Genomic DNA, 17616 nt, shown 5'->3' with positions numbered 1-17616 from the left:
CACACAGACACACAGCAAATTCAATAAAAAGAACACCACCCAAGGAAAAAGAGCTAACTAAATAAGCCTTCAAGTTAGAATGAATTGGAAAACTTTCAAATTAAAAATGTGAGCTGGAGGGGTGGGGGTAGGAAATACATCAACTATACACTGATTAGAATGGCTAAAGTCAAAAAGAGAGACAATTCCAGAGTTCCATCCTGGCACAGTGGAAACGAATCTTACTAGGAACCATGAGGTTGTGGGTTCGATCCCTGGCCTCGCTCAGTGGGTTAAGGATCCCATGTTGCTGTGGTTGTGGTGTAGGCCGGCAGCTACAGCTCTGATTAGACCCCTAGCCTGGGAACACCCATATGCCATGAGTGCAGTCCTAAAAAAAAAAGAGAGAGAGAGAAAGAGACAATTCCAAGGTTGATAAGGAGGTAGAGGCACTGAAACTCTCACATGCTGTTGGTGGGGATGAAACCGTCTGGGAAAATAGGTGGGCAGGTTCCTAAGATGTTAAACATACACACAGCATATGATTCAGCCATTCTTCTCCTAGGCATTGACCCAAGAGAAATGAAAACATAGGTCCGAAAAAAGACTTACACATGTTCATAACCGTTTTGTGTGTAATAGCCAAAACTTGGAAACAACCCAAATATCCGAAAACAATTTGGAGTAAGCCACTGAGGGTAGGCCATACAGTGGAAACTGCTGAGCAACAAAGAGCAGTGACCAACGGATGTGCTTAAACATGAATGATTTCAAAATAATTATGCTGAGTAAGAGAAGCCAGATAGTAAAGAATACACACTGAGGATTCCATTTATATAAAACCCTAGAAAATGCAAACAAATCTATGATGACGAAAGCAGAACAAAGAGTGCCTGGGGAGAGAGGTGGGGAGGGAAATTACAAAGGGACATGGGCGAATTTTTGGAGAGGATGGATATGTTCATTGTCTTGATTATGACAATTTCACAGGTGTATGTATACATATGTAAAACTTAACAAATTATACACTTTAAATAGATGCAGTGTACTGTATGTCAATTATACCTCCATAAAATTGTTTTTTAAAAACTTTATGGAACTGTAAAACAAACAACCCAATTTAAAAAAATGCACAGATCTAAATAGACATTTCTCCATAGAAGACATACAGATGGCCAAAAAAACACAGGAAAAGATGCTCAATGTCACTAATCATTAGAGAAATGCAAATCAAAACTATTATGAGTTACCATCTTTCACCAGTCTACAAATAATAAATGCTGGAGAGGGTGTGGAGAAAGGGAACCCTCTTATACTGTTAGTGGGAATGTACATTGGTATAACCACTACGGAAAACACTATGGAAGTTCCTTAAAAAATTAAAAATAGAACTACCATAGGATCTAGCAATCCCACTTCTGGGCATCTATCCAGAGAAAACCATAATTTAAAAAAATACACACAGTGCCTGGCCGCACTCAGCTCCCTGCAGGCTGTCCCGCAGCCATCACCCCAAGCTGGATACTGCACACTCTTTAGCCTCATGCCAATACCTGCACACCCGCCATCTTCCTGCCTCCCTTGGAGTCCTGGGCCTAATACCCCACTGCCTGCAGAATAAAGCCTCAACCCCCGTAAAAAAAAAAAAAAAAATACATACACCCCAATGTTCATTTCAGCACTATTTACAATAGCCGAGACATGGAAGCAACCTAAATGTCCATCGACAGAGGAATGGATAAAGAAGATGGGGCACATATACACGATGGAATATTACTCAGCCATAAAAAAGAGTGAAATACTGCCATTTGCAGCAACATGGATGGACCTAGAAACTATCATACTAAGCGAGGTTAGAGAATGAAAGACAAACACCATGTCTTTCTATAGGTAGAATCTAAAAAAAAAAAAGGATAACAAATGAACATATTTGCAGAACAGAAACTGACTCATGGACTTTGAAAAACTTATGGCTACCCAAGCAGACAGGTTGGGGGTGGGAGGGATGGAGTGGGGGTTTGGGATTGGCATATGCACATTGAGGTATACAGAATGATTGTCCAACAGGGACCTGCTGTACAGCACAGAGAATTCTACCCAGTATTCTGTGATAATCTATGTGGGAAAAGAATCAGAGAGAATGGATATGTGTGTGTTTGTGTATGACTGGGTCACTTTGTTGTAAACCAGATATTATCACAACCTTACAAACTAAATATACTTCAATAAAACATGGAGTTCCTGTTGTGGCTCAGTGGTTAACGAATCTGACTAGGAACCAAGAGGTTGCGGGTTTGATCCCTGGCCTTGCTCACTGGGTTAAGGATCCGGCGTTGCTGTGAGCTGTGGTGTAGGTCACAGATGTGGCTCCGATCTGGCATTGCTGTGGCTGTGGCATAGGCTGGCAGCTACAGCTCCAATTGGATCCCTATCCTGGGAATGTCCATATGCTGCGGGTACAGCCCTAGAAAAGACAAAAAGACAAAAATAAATAATAAAACTTCAAAAAAAAAAAAACTTTTTGGAACTAAAAAAAAAAAAAAGAGAGAAAGCTTTGTATTAGAAAAGCACTATTAAAATGAACAATATTTTTCTCACTTATTTTTGTGGATGTTGGTTTATATAAGGTACCTCCAAGTGAAAGAGTGAGAGGTATAACTAGCAGTGACTTGATAAATCTTAGTAAGCTTTTGGGGGCATATTTCCATAAACGAGAGAGTTAATGACTCCTATATCCAGGGAATATATACTTTTGCAATTCACGTGTTCCCCACATTCTCTTGCTTGTAACAGAATTGCAGGAGTACCCACTTGACTGGCAGCCAATGGAAAAAAAATTTTTTTTCATGTTTTAATGAGATCATGACGTGATTTTTGCCATGTTACTCAGAAAAGGCTTGTAGAATTGAGTGGCACTACTACAGCAAAAATTCACCTTCATCTGTAGTTTACGTGATCACAAATTCTCAGTGCTCACATTTATAAGAATGAAAATAGGAGTTTCCGCCATGGCTCAGCAGACAAATCTGACTAGTATCCACGAGGACACAGGTTCAATCCCTGGCCTCATTCAGTGGGTTAAGGATCCGGTGTTACCATGAGTTGTGATAGAGGTGGCAGATACAGCTCCGATCCCGTGTTGCTATGGCTGTGGCGAAAGCCGGCAGCTACAGTTCCAATTCGACCCCTAGCCTGGGAACCTCCATATGCCATAGGTGCAGCCCTAAAAAGGTGTTAAAAAAAAAAAAAAGAAAAGAAAGAAAATAGGTTATTTGACTATAACTATAAAGAGAAAAATGTATAATTGTGACCGAGAAAAACATGTAAGATATTCATAAACATCAAAATTGAGAAAGACAATCACAGATGTAAAGGAGGCTTTTAAGTATTTAAGAGACTATTACATATGATTTTACATTTAAAAATTTTGAAAATCTTGACAGATGTCCATGTGTTACTCTGGCAAAAATGCTGACATTTTGCCAAAATTGATGCAAGAGAAAAGTAATTGGCCAGAAAAGGACAAAAAAAGATTAAAAAAAATTTAAAACCTGGAGTTCCTGTTGTGGCACAGAAGAAACGAATCCAACTAGGAACCATGAGGTCGCGGGTTCAATCTCTGGCCTCACTCATTGGGTTAAGGATCTGGTGTTGCCGTGAGCTGTGGTCTAGGTCACAGATACGGCTCAGACCTGGCACTGCTGTGGCAGTGGCTGTGGTGTAGGCCGGCAGCTGTAACTCTGATTAAACCCCTAGCCTGGGAAGCTCTATATGCCATGGGTGCGACCCTAAAAAGCAAAAAAAAAAAATTTTTTTTTAATTAAAAAACCATTCGAGGAGTTCCGTCGTGGCGCAGCGTTAACGAATCCGACTAGAACCATGAGGTGCGGGTTCCCTGCCTTGCTCATTTAAGATGGCGTGAGCTGTGTGTAGGTGCAGACGCGGCTCGGATGCGGTGTGGTCTGGGTAGGGGTGCTAAGCCGATCAATTAGCTGGGCTCCAATGGCGGGGGGGGCAAGACGGGAGAGGTGGGGGATAGACTGGAAGTTTGGGGTTAGAAGATGCAAACTACTGCATTTAGAATGGGTAAGCAATGAGGTCTATCTTGGGATAGACCATGAGAGAAGCTAATATAAGAAAGGGAATGTATATATATATATATATATATGACTGGGACACTCTGCTGTACAGTAGAAATTGGCACAAAAGAGTAAATCAGCTACACTTTAATAAAAAATGAAAAATAAACAAAAGATTTTTTATGTTTTAATTTTTGTCTTTTTAGGGCCGCACCCTCGGCATATGGAAGTTCCCAGGTGAGGGGTCCAATCAGAGCTTTAGCCACCAGCCTATGCCAGAGTCACAGCAACATGGGATCCAAGCTATATCTGCAACCTACACCACAGCTCATGGCCACACTGAATCCTTAACCCACTCATCGAGGCCAGGGATCGAATCCACATCCTCATTGATGCTAGTTGGGTTCATTAACTGCCAAGCCATGACAGGAACTCCAAAAGATTTTTTTAAATTAGGATGGAAAGTCATCAATGGTCACCAGAATGTGAGTGGATGTTAGGGGCAATGTCAACCACATGTCTACTGTATGGACCCACGCGCACATGAGGACCTGCATATGACAGGGCTGCAGTTCATGGAGTAGGGAAACTTGGCAACTCAATAACGTAGGGTCAATAGGATACCCATTTGGAAAAAATAAATTATTTTCTCTACCTTGTATCATTCACAAACATTTATTCCAGATGAATTGAAGAACAAAACATAAATGACAATACTGTATGAATCATCAAGGATAACACAGGAAGGAGATAAATAACTTTGAGTTGGGAAGGTCTGCTGACACTAAATCTAAAATATGAAATGCAGAAATTTGAAAAATACACTCTAAAAGAATTACAAGACCAGATAAAATGGGATAAGAAAGGGCCATATATATTTCTATTGATCAATCTATCTACCTCTCATGAATGAAATAGATTGTATTAAAAATTTATGCCTAAAGGAGTTCCCTGGTAGCGTAGTAGTTAAAGGATCCAGCATTGTCACTCCTGTGGTGTGGGTTCAATCCCTGGCCTAGAAACTTCACACACTGCAGACAGAAAAAAAATTTTTATGCCTATTAATTTTAAAAAGACAACCCAGAAGCTCCTGCTGTGGCGCAATGGGATCAGCAGTGTCTTGGGAGCACTGGGACATGGGTTTGATCCCTGGCCCAGAACAGTGGGTTAAGGATCTGGCACTGCTGCAGTGGTGACTGTGGCTCAGATCTGATCCCTGGCCTGGAGCTCCATATGCTGAGGGGCGGCCAAAAAAGAAAAAAAGAAGAAGAAAAAAAACAGTAACAAAAATAAGCAAACACATGAGAGAAGAAATTCAAAAGGCTGATAAACATGTGAAGAGATGTTCCATCTCTTTAGTAACTGGGAAAATCATGTTAAGATAAAAATAAAAGACTGTTCTTTTTCCTTATCAGTTGGGCAAAAACTAAAAAGACTGGTGACTTCAAACACTGGGGTGGAAATGGGTGTTTTCATAAATTGTTGGTGTTTAATTCAGCCCAGAAGACAGGCTCTTTTAGCTCAAAGAAAGAATGAAAATTACTTTTGGATAATGTCGCCACACTGTCACGTAGGGTATGCTGATGTGTGAGGTGGGCAGAGGGTAGGAAAAGAAAGAATACGCTAAGGGGAGGCACAAAATGAAACTTAAAAGATACTGTCATGGATAATCTATCAGAGTGACTCATAGGAAACAAGCAGTCTTGTGGGTGTTGAGGGGAACCTCTTAAAAGCACACAGAGGTTTGAAAAGCATCAAGTATGAGAACCACAAGACCCTGGAGGAAAGGTTTTCAAAGTGCTCATTCTTTCCCCTCATGCCCTGCCCTACCCACCCCAGGGAGGGCACACTTCCAGAAGGGCTGACATTTCTCTCCCATCACTGAGAATGTCAGAGAGGATTCTAGTACCCAGAGCTGGCACCAACATCTAACTCTGAAATGAGCATGGGCTTAGAATCAGATATTCTGGGCACACAGATCAGTGGAACAGAATAGAGCCCAGAAATAAACCCATGCACTTACGGTCAATTAACTTCAATAAAAGAGGCAAGAGTATACAATGGAGAAAGACAGTCTCTTCAATATCAGTATGGAGGGTCCTCAAAAAGCTAAAAATAGATCTAGTAATCCTACTCCTGGATATGTATCTGGAAAAGACAAAAACACTAATTCAGGGGGAAAACAAACAAACAAACATGCACCTCAATGTTCATAGAAGCACTATTTTCAATAGCCAAAATATGGAAGCAACCCAAGTGCTCATCAATAGATGAATGGATAAAGAAGATCGATCTATCTATCTAATAGAATATTACTCAGCCATAAAAAAGAATGAAACTCTGCCACATGCAGCAACATGGATGGACCTAGAGAATATTATGCTTAATGAAATAAGCAGACAGAAAAAGACAAATACTGTGTGATAGGACTTATATGTGGAATCTCAAAAATACAACAAACTAGTGAATATAACAAAAAAGAAGTAAACTCACAGGTATAGAGAACAGTTTGTTCTCTAGTTTAGTGGTTACCAGGGGGGAGATGGAAGGTGGGAGGGGCATGATTGGGGTAGGAGACTAATAGGCACAAACTATTAGGTATAAAATAAGCTACAAAGATATATTGTACAACATGGAGAATGCAGCCAATATTTTATAATAACTATAAGTGGAGTATAATCTTTAAAAATTTGAATCACTATATAGTACACCCATTAATTTATATAATATTGTGGGACAGGATTAAGATGGAGGAATAGAAGGACTGGAGCTCAACTTCTCTCATAAAAACAACAAAATTGCAATCAAATGCTGAACAACCTTCAACCAAATGGACTGGAAACTTTCAAAAAGATATCCCATTCCAGAGGACAAAGAGGAGGCCACATCAAGAGGTAGAAGGGGCAATTATGTGATATAAGCAGCCCCATACCTTCCAGGTGGGAAGCCCACAGACTGGAAAGTAACTGTACCACAGAGACTCACCTACAGGAGTGAGAGGTCTGAACCCCACGTCAAATCCCCACGCCTAGGAATCTGGCATTGGGAGAAAGAGCCCCTGGAGCATCTGGCGTTGAAGGCAGTGGGGCTGTGTACAGGAGTTCCAGGGGACTGAGGGAAATGGAGACCCTATTCTTGAAACGTGCACACAGAATTTCATGGGCACTGGGTCCCAGGGCAAAGCAAGTATCCACAGGGATCTGGGTCGGACCTGACTGCAGTTCTTGGAGGATCTCCTGGGAAAACAGGGGGTGACTGTGGTTCTTATGGGGGAAGGACACTGGAGGCAAAGCTCTCAGGAATATTCATCAGTGTGCCTTTCTCTGGAGGTGGCCCTTGGGAAAATCTGGCCCCATCCATCAGTGCTGAGAAGCCCCAGGCCAAATAATAATCCGAGTGGGATCACAGCCCCACCCATCAGTAAACAGGCAGCCTAAAAACCCCCCAGGCACACAGCTGCCTCTAATCTCACCCAGTGACAAAGCCCCACCCACCAGAGGGATAGGAATCAGCCCCACCTACCAGTGAGCAGACACAGTCCTTCCCATCAGGGAGCCTACAGCAAGCCCCCATACCAACTTCAGCCACAAGGGGGGCAGACACCAGAAGTAAGAGAGGCTACAATGCTATTGTCTTCAAAAAGGACACCACACCAAAACCCTATAAAAATGAAAAGACAGGGAGCTATAACTCAGATAAGGGAGAAAGAAAAAAACTCCAGAAAAACAGCTAAGTTATTTGGAGATTATCAGCCTCCAGGAAAAAGACTTTAGACTGTTGATGCTGAAGATGTAAGACACTGGAAATAAACTGGAGACAAAGATTGCTAATTTACATGGAACACTGAGCAAAGAAATACAAGATTTAAAACTTAAGCAAGCAGAGATGTAAAATACAATAACTGAAATAAAAAATTCATAGAAGCAGCCAACAGCAGAATACAGGAGGCAGAACAAATAAGCGAGGTGGAGGACAGACTAGTGGAAATCACTGATCTGGAACAGAAAAGAGAAAAAAGATTGAAAAAAAATGAAGAGAGTCTCAGAGAACTCTGGGTCAATGTTAAACACACCAACATCCATATTATAGGGATGCCAGAGGGAGAAGAGAGAGAGAACAGACAGAAAAAATATTCAAAGAGATAATAGCCGAAAACTTCCCTAACATGGGAAAGGAACCACTTTCTTTCAAATCCAGGAAGCACAACGAGTAGCATATAAAATAAACCCAAGGAGGAACACGCCAGGACACATATTAATCAAATTGACCAAAATTAAAGACAAAGGGAAAATATTGAAAGCAGCTAGGGAAAAGAAACAACATACAAGGGAACCCCTATAAGGTTAGTGGCAGATTTTTCAGCAGAAACTCTGCAGGCCAGAAGGGAGTGGCACAATATACTTAACGTGGTGAAAGGAAAAAACCTCCAACCAAGATTACTCTACCCAGCTAGGCTCTCATTCAGATTTGAGGGAGAAATCAAAAGCTTCACAGATAAGCAAAAGCTAAGAGAATTCAGCAACACTAAACCAGCTCTACAACAAATACTAAAGGAATTTCTCTAGGCAGAAAAGGAAAGGCCACAACTAGAAACAAAAAGACCACAAATGACAAGGCTCATCAGTAAAGGCATATATACAGTAAAGGTAGGAAATTATCCACACACAATTATGCTACCAAAATCAGAAATCATGAGGAAAGGAGGCAGGGCACTGGAGATGCACTTGCAATTAAGAGACCAACAACTTAAAACAATCTCGTATATACATAGACTCCTATATCAAAACTTCAGGGCAACTGCAAACCAAAAATCTACCATTGATACACAAATAAGAAAAATTGACTCAAATACAACACTGAAGATAGTCATCAAACCACAAAAGACAGAACAAGAGAAGGGAAGAAAAAGAGCAACAAAAACAAATCTAAAACAGTTAATAAAATGGCAATAAGAATATACCTATCAATAATTATCTTAAATGTTTATGGACTAAATGCCCCAATCAAAAGACATAGACTGGCTGAATGGATACAAAAAAAAAAAAAAAAAAAAAAAAAAAAAAAAAAAAAAAAAAAAAAAAAAAATGGATACAAAAACAAGACCCATATACTTGCTGTCTTCAAGAGACCCACTTCACTTCTAGGGACACATACAAATTGAAAGGAAGATGGAAGAAAATATTTCATGCAAACAGGAATCAAAAGAAAGCTGGAGTAGCAATACTCATATCAGACAAATAGACCTTAAATTGAAGAATATTTTAAGAGACAAGGAAGTATGCTACATAATGATCAAGGGATCAACCCGAGAAGATATAATTATTTTATTATTTATTTATTTATTTATTTTTGTCTTTTTGCCTTTTCTAGGGCTGCTCCCATGGCATATGGAGGTGCCCAGGCTAGGGTCTAATCCGAGCTATAGCTGCCAGCCTACACCAGAGCCACAGCAACATGGGATCTGAGCTGCATCTGAGCCTACACCACAGCTCATGGCAATGCCAGATCCTTAACCCACTGAGCAAGGCCAGGGATCCAACCCGCAACTTCATGGTTCCTAGTAAGACTGCGCCATGATGGGAACTCTAAGAAGATACAACAATTCTAAATATTTATGCACCCAATATATGATCACCACAATATATAAGGCAACTGCTAACAATATCAAAAGGAGAAATTGACAATAACACAATAATAGTGGGACTTTAACACCCCACTTACAGCAATGCACAGATCATTCAGACAGAAAATCGACAAGGAAATACAGGCCCTGAATGAAGCATTAGACCAGATGGACTTAATATTTATAGGACACTCCATCCAAAAGCAACAGAATACACATTCTTCTCAAGTGCACACAGAACATTCTCTAAGATTGATCACATCCTGGGCTACAAATCAAGCCTCGGTAACTTTAAGAAAATTGAAATCATATCAAGCATCTTTTCCGACCACAATACTATATGACTAGAAATCGACAACAAGAAAAAAAAAGTACAAAAAACACAAACATGGAGACTAAACAACATGCTACTATATAACATTGTGAAGCAACTACAATAAAACAGAAATAAATATACACAAAATTAAACACGTATGAGATTCTATTTTGAGCCACGAAAGTAGCATGAATTTTTTTTAAGAATTTTTTTTAATGTAAGAGGTAGTGCTAGCCAGGCTTAAGAAACAGTGGGCTCATTAACTGCTCTTTGAAATCATCAAATAGGACAGTTTGGGAAGACACACTGAAGGCGCCTCTCAAAAACCTTTGAATGGGCATTCCCCTTATTGGGGAAATAACCAGAGGTTTGCACTGCCACACACAGACTTGGGGGTATCTACCCAGATCACTCTATGTGCCTCGGTCCTCTCTTTCCCACCCAACCCCAACCCCTGGAAAGGTGAGCAACAATCTCCCGCCCTTCAGCCACCATCCACAGGCCACTGGCTCCACACAGAAGTGCCAGAGCAGCGCAAGAGAAAGACAACTTAGTCTAGCTGGAATGGTAACATATGAAGTTAGAAACCCAGCTGGTCCTCTCCCTAAGCAGTGCCTCAACCAGAAAGAAATTCATTTTCAAAAGTATTAAGTATTCACACAACGAAATGTTATCCAGCCCATCAAAAATGTTTCCAAGGTTAAAGTCATAGTGAGATGTTTTTACATGTACATTTAGAGAGACAGAGAGTGATCAATTTCTTATACTAAATTGGCTGATACCATGTTGGAGGCTGGCAAGTCCAAAATCTGCAGAGCTGATGTCCCAGTTGAGGGAAAAGTCAGGCTCTTGGGCTAGTCAGGCCTTCAACTGATTGGGTGAGGCCCACCACATTCGAGAGGGCCATCTGCTTTACTCAGTCCACCCATTCAAATATCAATCTCACCCCGAAACACCCTCACAGACACATCAGAATTCTGTCTGACCCAATAGCCAGTCACCCTGTAACCCAAGCAAGTTGACACAAAAAAATCAACCATCACAATCTGGTAAATGAAAAGCGAGAAAATAAATAAAAGTTTCTGGTCCTAATTTCATCAGGCCTACGTGAATGAATTGTGTGCTCGTGGAAGAGATATGGCACACACGTGATGGGTATATTCATAGACTCAAGCAAGAAGGAAATGGATGCAGACGTTGAGAACATGATTTTGAGCCTTGCGAGACGGCACACGATTTTTGTTTTCTTTCCTTCTTTGTTCTCCAAGCTCCCTCTGGGTTGAAGGAAGCTCCCATCTCCTATCAGACCTTTGTTTCCCCCTCTGCAAGTGTCATAACCCCGGACCTGCTCCTCAGTGTGAATACAGAAGGGAGCAAGCAGCACAGGGCCCAGCACAGACCAAGTGCCCAGCGGGCCTTAGTATGTGTCCTGTCTGCCCTCCTTTAGGCCAATGTGCAGAGGGAGACCAGGTTTCCCATTTGCCCATTATCCCTCAGCCCACGTCAAGATAAGCGGGGCCAGGGCCCTGCTGCCAATTCACAAGAAGGGAGGCCTCCCCAGGTAGCCAGGCACTGGCCCCAGCCCGCAGCAAACTCTAGAACTCAAATCACCCTGGAGCTTCCTGAGCCCTTGCTCCGTCCTGAGCCACACAAAGACAGGGAGGTTTTCCAGAAGTCTGGATGTCTCCCCTAATCCACTTGCAGCAAACCTGCAGAAAGGCTCTCCCAGTGGGCTCGGTGAGGACTGCCCGCTGCTGTCGGCTTCCCCTGGGACATTGGTGAGTCAGCCCTTGGTTAGGCCTCTCCCTGGCCTGCCACCCACCACCCACCACCCCACATTCTAGGCTGCCCTACGCCTGCTCTGGTTGTTCCAAAAGTCAATGTTTTCCTAAGAGAATGGCTGCATGAGATACCAAGGAATGACTCTGTCCCCTCAAACTGGGGCTTCTAGGACAGAAGACCTGGACGGGGCTCATGCAGCCCCCAACAACCAGACGTCCCCACCTGCCCCAACCCCCTGCCATGACCCCCTCCCTCCCTCGGGCTTCCCTGACTTAGGGAACTTGTCTCCACGTCACTATTTGGGTGACATCCCAGCTGGACTCCTTGGCTCCAGATCTCATAATAACAAACTACAGAACAAAGACAATTCCTGCAGGAACACCTATTGTGTATTAACGCGGGTCCCACCCTCCAAAATAGATGTAGAAGAAATCGAGACCCGGAGACGCAAGGTGACCTAGAGCCACAATCTCAACTGCCAGGGTCTTGATGCTGAAACCATCCTTGCTGCCTGGGCGGAGAGGGGTGTGTGCGTCACAGACTATTAGGAGGCCAGAGAAGCAGGCGGGGGTATTATGTCCAGGGACCGCGCAGCCGGGAGAGAGCCCAGCCAACCCACGGACTGCTCCACTCACAATGGGACCTTCTTGCCATAATCAGAAGGTGGGAAGTGGGAGGGGGACCTCGGAGGATAAATTCAGTGATTGAATTTTCGTAGCTAGCATATGATCATGTCTTAATCGTGTGCATAAAAGATGAACAGCTTTTGTTCATCTTTTTGTTAAGATAAAGATGAACAGATAGGACCATGCGGATTCTTTTTTTTTTTTTTTTTTTTTTTATGGCCATACCTGCAGCATTTAGAGGTCAAACCGGAGCTGTAACTGCAACCTACGCCCCAGCCACAGCACCGCCAGATCCAAGCCGCATCTGTGACCTAAGTGGCAGCTTGCAGCAACGCCAGCCCCTTAACCCACTTAGCAAGGCCAGGGATTGAACCTGAATCCTCACAGAGACAACATCAGATCCTGAACCCACTGAGCCACAGTAGCAACTCCTAGGACTGTGCTGATTCTACAGGTGAAATTGGGGGGAGGGGGGTCTCTACTGGACACAGCAGGAAAAGGTGAGGCAGACTAATCTGGGTGGATGCGCCATCCTTCCAGCTTATCCTAAACTGGTCCTTGTGATGAGCCGAGAAACCAAGAGCCTCTTCCATGGAGTAGGACCGATTCCCGGAGTCTGTCCCAGGGACAGTAAGGGATGACTGAGGTGAACAGAGTCATGAGCAGCTCAGACCATCAGTGCTGGATGGTTTCCTGGGGCACAGCGCCCGACCTCAGACACAGCATGACCCCCGGTTCGCTGCCCCAGGGCCCATGACATCAGTGTCTCTTTGTCCTAGGATCTCTATAAGAGGAGAACAACAGAAATCAGGGCCCCAAGCTGAACTCTGATCACATCTCACTGCCCTGTTCATGGGTACCCTGCACCATCCCAGCTCCTGCACCACCCGGAAGAAAGAACTGCTTCACTTTCTTTTCCCTGAAATACCATAGGCTCCAGGAAGGCAGAGCTGTCCCGGTACTCAGCCCAAATTTTACCTGTTGAATCACTGTCCACAGCCCATGTGCCAGTATTGCCACCTTACACACCCCAGCTATGCAGAACACTGCACCAGCTCATTACCAGGCACAGGTGCATGCCTAAGTCAGACAGGGGCCCAGCTGGACCCAGCTAAGGCCCATCAAGTCTGGACATGGTGGCAGAGGGCTCCTGGGAGGCTCCAAGAGAGAAGGCATCGTATGGGAGTGGGAGTCAGGCACATTGAAACCACAGGCCTAGGGTACCCGGTCCTCTGGGGGCAGCAAGAGGATGGGGTAGCAGTTCAACCAAGTGACCTAGTCAGCCTCCTTAGCTCCAAGCAAGCACAGACACGGGGCTCGTTCCAGCTGAAGTGGGGGAGGGCACGGGTGATGTCTGAAGCTGGGGACACAGCAGGCAACAGAGGGTAACCAGAAGTGTGGTAAGTGGGGAGACGACTCCTAAGCACCCCAAAGGGCCTGGAGACGGCAAAGGTGCCTAAAACTGATTGGGAACTTCCTGTGTGTCAGGGTCGTTCCAAAGTTTCACAGGTATCCATTCATTTCATCAGAAACCTCAGATGCTGCTGACAGAGAAGCTACTGAAATGCGGGCCAGTGCCATCCATGTAACTGCCAGATGCCGGCCCACGGCTGGAGCAGCCTAGGAGCATGCGGCCACGCACACGGACACGCCAGCCACTGCTGTGTATCCCCACCCACACCTCCTCGTGCAGGGCAGAGAAGTACAGAGCTAACACACACTCACACACACATACACACTCACAAACACAGTGGTGCACGTACTGCTTCACTCACATTTAGAAGCCATACAGAGCATCCATGGACTCTGCTGTGCTTGGAAATAACCCCAGGAGGCCACCCAACCTAGTGCTGTAGGTTCCATTCTGACCACCCCTAGCTGACCTTCAAACTAAAATCCAGAGGATCTGGAGTTCCTGTTGTGGCTCAGCAATAATGAATCCGACTAGTATCCACGAGGACAAGGGTTCGATCCCTGGCCTTGCTCAGTGGGTTAAGGATCCAGCGTTGCCATGAGCTATGGTGTAGGTCACAGACACAGCTTGGAGCCTGCGTTGCTGTGGCTGTGGTATAGGCCGGCAGCTACAGCTCTGTTTAGACCCCTAGTCTGGGAAGCTCTGCAGGTGGTTGCTGCAGATGCAGCCCTAAAAATACAATTAATTAATTTAAAAGACCCCGAGGGTCTAATTTCCCTAATTCTGGAAGAGCTCATGGAGAAGAAGCCTGGGCTCGCACTCTCTCTGCCTCACTCTCCTTACTGCCTCTTTACATACCAATTTCTCAATGCGAGTGTGTACAAGCCTTCAGGGGCCTCAAGGGATCAAGGGGGACCTGTAGGGATGAGAAAAAGAAGTAGAGGCCGAGGTACACCCACCTTCACAGCCCTCGAAATTCCATGTTGCTCCATTTCCCTGGATAGAACAGTCCTTCACACTTGAGTGTAAATTAGCCTGTTCTGCTGTTTTCTTCAAAGAGGGGCTCAGCATAGCAGCCCTGGGCATTCAGGGTAAGATGGTAGAGCCCGACGAGGGATGGGAAAGAAGAAGGATGTCCAGAAAAACTCACCTTCTGTGAGAATCAGGAGCACTAAGGGGGGGTGCTCTCAGCTCACTCTGCCCTCCTACCCTTACTCTGAAGGAGCAGGGACCCCAGCTTGCATCGGTTCTATAATACCTTCCCCACACTAAAGACATCAGCAGCCAGGCGCACTTCACATTTAGCTGTTTTTAATGCTCAAAAGCTCTGTACAAAAACAAAACAAAACAAAACAAATCACAAATGAATCCTCACAACACCCCTGTGAGGTAGGTAGGCAAGTATTATTCTCCCATTTTACAGATGGGGAAACTGAGGCAGAGAGGTGAAGTGACCAGCCAGTAGTCCCAGCACAGCTGAAAGTCAGGGCCAACCGTGAGAACACAAAGGATCCCTCTCCATTCAGCCCCGATCTCTGACCCCTCACCTAGACTTTGTCTGCGAAGAAATTAACACTTTTTATTACATGCGAAAATAAAACCAAAAATAACAAATCTGAAAAGGTAGTGAACAGACATACAGTAGATTTGCAAAAGAATTCAGCCAAGATGTTCAAATATTTTCCAATACTAGGTAGATGTGAACAACTTTGGCCTCGTCTTCCTTTTCAAATATCACCAGTGACACATCACCTGTTTTTCTGCACAAAGGTCGGTACGCAGCCAATGGAGGCCTCTTTCGCCCCAACGAGCCAGGCCAGGTGGACAGCATGCCCACGGTTCAGCCCCTGCGATTCGGCGGAGACCAGTCCCCAGAGGGAGAGCCACATTCTCAGATCAACAGGCTTGCCTCGCCAGCCCCTCCAAGCATCCTTCCACCACCTGCCCGGAGCTGCCTGGCAGCTGCTAACGCAGCAACACTTGGCCCCTGCTGCTCCCACTGGAAGGCAGCTCAAGGGCGCTCAGGGAGGAAGGCCCCTCATGTCATCCCTGGCCCCCCACTCTCACACGCCCCAATGCTCACTCAGGGTCACCCAGGAGTCCACGGGCTCCCACTGCAGCAGGTGGGTGCACGGGCGGCTGGTGTGGGGGGGGGGCAGTGAGGACATGCTTCCCCAGCCCTCCTGTCCACGCTCCCAGGGAACTGAGCTCCCAGGGAGCTTTTCCATGAGGCTGCACGCACCTTCTGGAAGCTCCTTCTTCCCCTCAGCTCCTTGGAAACCTTCATAGTTCTGCCAGCCCAGGGGTGGGGAGAGGCCCAAGGAAGGAGGGACAGAGACCTCTGCCTGGCCACCGGGCATGGGGCTGTCCTTCTTGAGGTCTCCAGGCTGGAGACAGGGGACATGAGAGGCAAGAAAACCGGGGAAAGCTGCCTGTAAGGGAACCAATCCAGCTGGAGCACTGTCCACTCCCCAGGAGCCCAGGGCTCCCAGGGCAGTGCTCAGGCAGCAAAAGAGGAGAAGCCACGTGGGAAAACAGCAAGCGAGGAGAGAAGGAAACCAATGCTGGCTGGGGCCACTCTGTGCTGGGGGCCATGAGAACAGCTCGGGGGAGGGGAGAGGGCGGAAGTGGCGAGGAGCTTCCCTTGGCAACTTGGGGGGGTGAGCTCCTTGGGGCATGGATGCCACACTGGGCATCTGCCACTTACAAGGTGTCCCTCTGCGCTAATGGTCCTGAAAAAAACACCTTCAAAATTGAAAAGGGGTCCCCGCTGCTCCCAGGGCCTCCCCCAGTGAAGAGCACCAGGTACCCCCAGCCTGCATAGGGGAGGTGGCCCTGCGGGCGGCGGCCACAGCAAGGGCAGCAGGGGGCGCGTCCTACAGGAAGTCCCCTGCGGCCGAGGGCTCGGGGCTGTGACTCTGCTCCTGCCACCGGCAGCGCAGCCTCGAGAAGGGCTGGTCCTCCACGCTCTCGAGCTCAGGGAAGCCCAGCTGGTTGAGGATCTCGTAGATGCCGGCCTTTGCTGCCACCTGGGGAGGACAGCAGAGATGGGGGCAGTGCTCCAGGGGCAGGAAGGTGTCATTCAGGTCCTCTGCCCCCTCCATCACACCGTCCTCCCCTCTCGGGGCTCGACAGACACAGAAGAACCGGGCTCTTGCCAGCTCAGTGACCTGTACAAGGTTGCATATTGATTACCATTAATTTGCTCTGAGCTCCTGTTTCCTTATGGTGGGAAAGCAGTCGCCACCTCTGGCACCAGCGCTGCACAAAGCACTCAGCAGGTAGGAAGCGGAGAGCAGCGCAGGAGGCCACGCACGCCCTGTGCCTGTACAGCCCCATGCCTGGGCAGCCCTGCCGCTCCCACTGGGATACTCAGGAGCAGATGCCCAGCTGCTCCAGGCATCACAGCTGGACCCACAGTGAGTGCAGCAGAAGGGAGCATGGATACCGGGCTAGCAAAAGCCCCTAGGCTGTGAATTCTGGCCGTGGACCAGGTGGGCCCACCATGGGCCTCAGCTCAGGCAAGCTACCTGGGGCCTCCCCAGATACCCTCCCTGGACAGCCCCGTGGCCCAGGCCCTGGCACTAGACTCACACCATTCAACAACCAGTCCCCCACTCTCTCCACCATCCTGGGGGAGGGGGAGGATGCAGACTCCATTCCAAACCAAGGTCCCCAGGCAACCCTCCCCCCGCCCTCTGCTCATTCCCCGTGGCTGGAACCCATGCTCCCGGCTGGACCAGCAGTTCTCTCCCTCCTTGATGCCCTCAACACCCAGTGCCCAGGCTCCGCTGCAG

General features: G+C 46.2%; 1 protein-coding gene across 1 annotated transcript in view; it reads right to left on the bottom strand.

Annotated features, from left to right (window-relative positions):
* Positions 15110–17616, bottom strand: part of PALD1 (phosphatase domain containing, paladin 1) — an 83319-nt gene continuing 80812 nt past the window's right edge. The window contains 1 exon segment of the mRNA XM_021073790.1: positions 15110–16848. Coding sequence (XP_020929449.1) covers positions 16696–16848 — 153 coding nt within the window. The 3' untranslated portion in view covers positions 15110–16695.

Source organism: Sus scrofa, chromosome 14 (genome assembly GCF_000003025.6).
Source record: "Sus scrofa isolate TJ Tabasco breed Duroc chromosome 14, Sscrofa11.1, whole genome shotgun sequence".
NCBI lineage: Eukaryota > Metazoa > Chordata > Mammalia > Artiodactyla > Suidae > Sus > Sus scrofa.
This window is presented reverse-complemented; position numbering and strand designations above follow the sequence as displayed.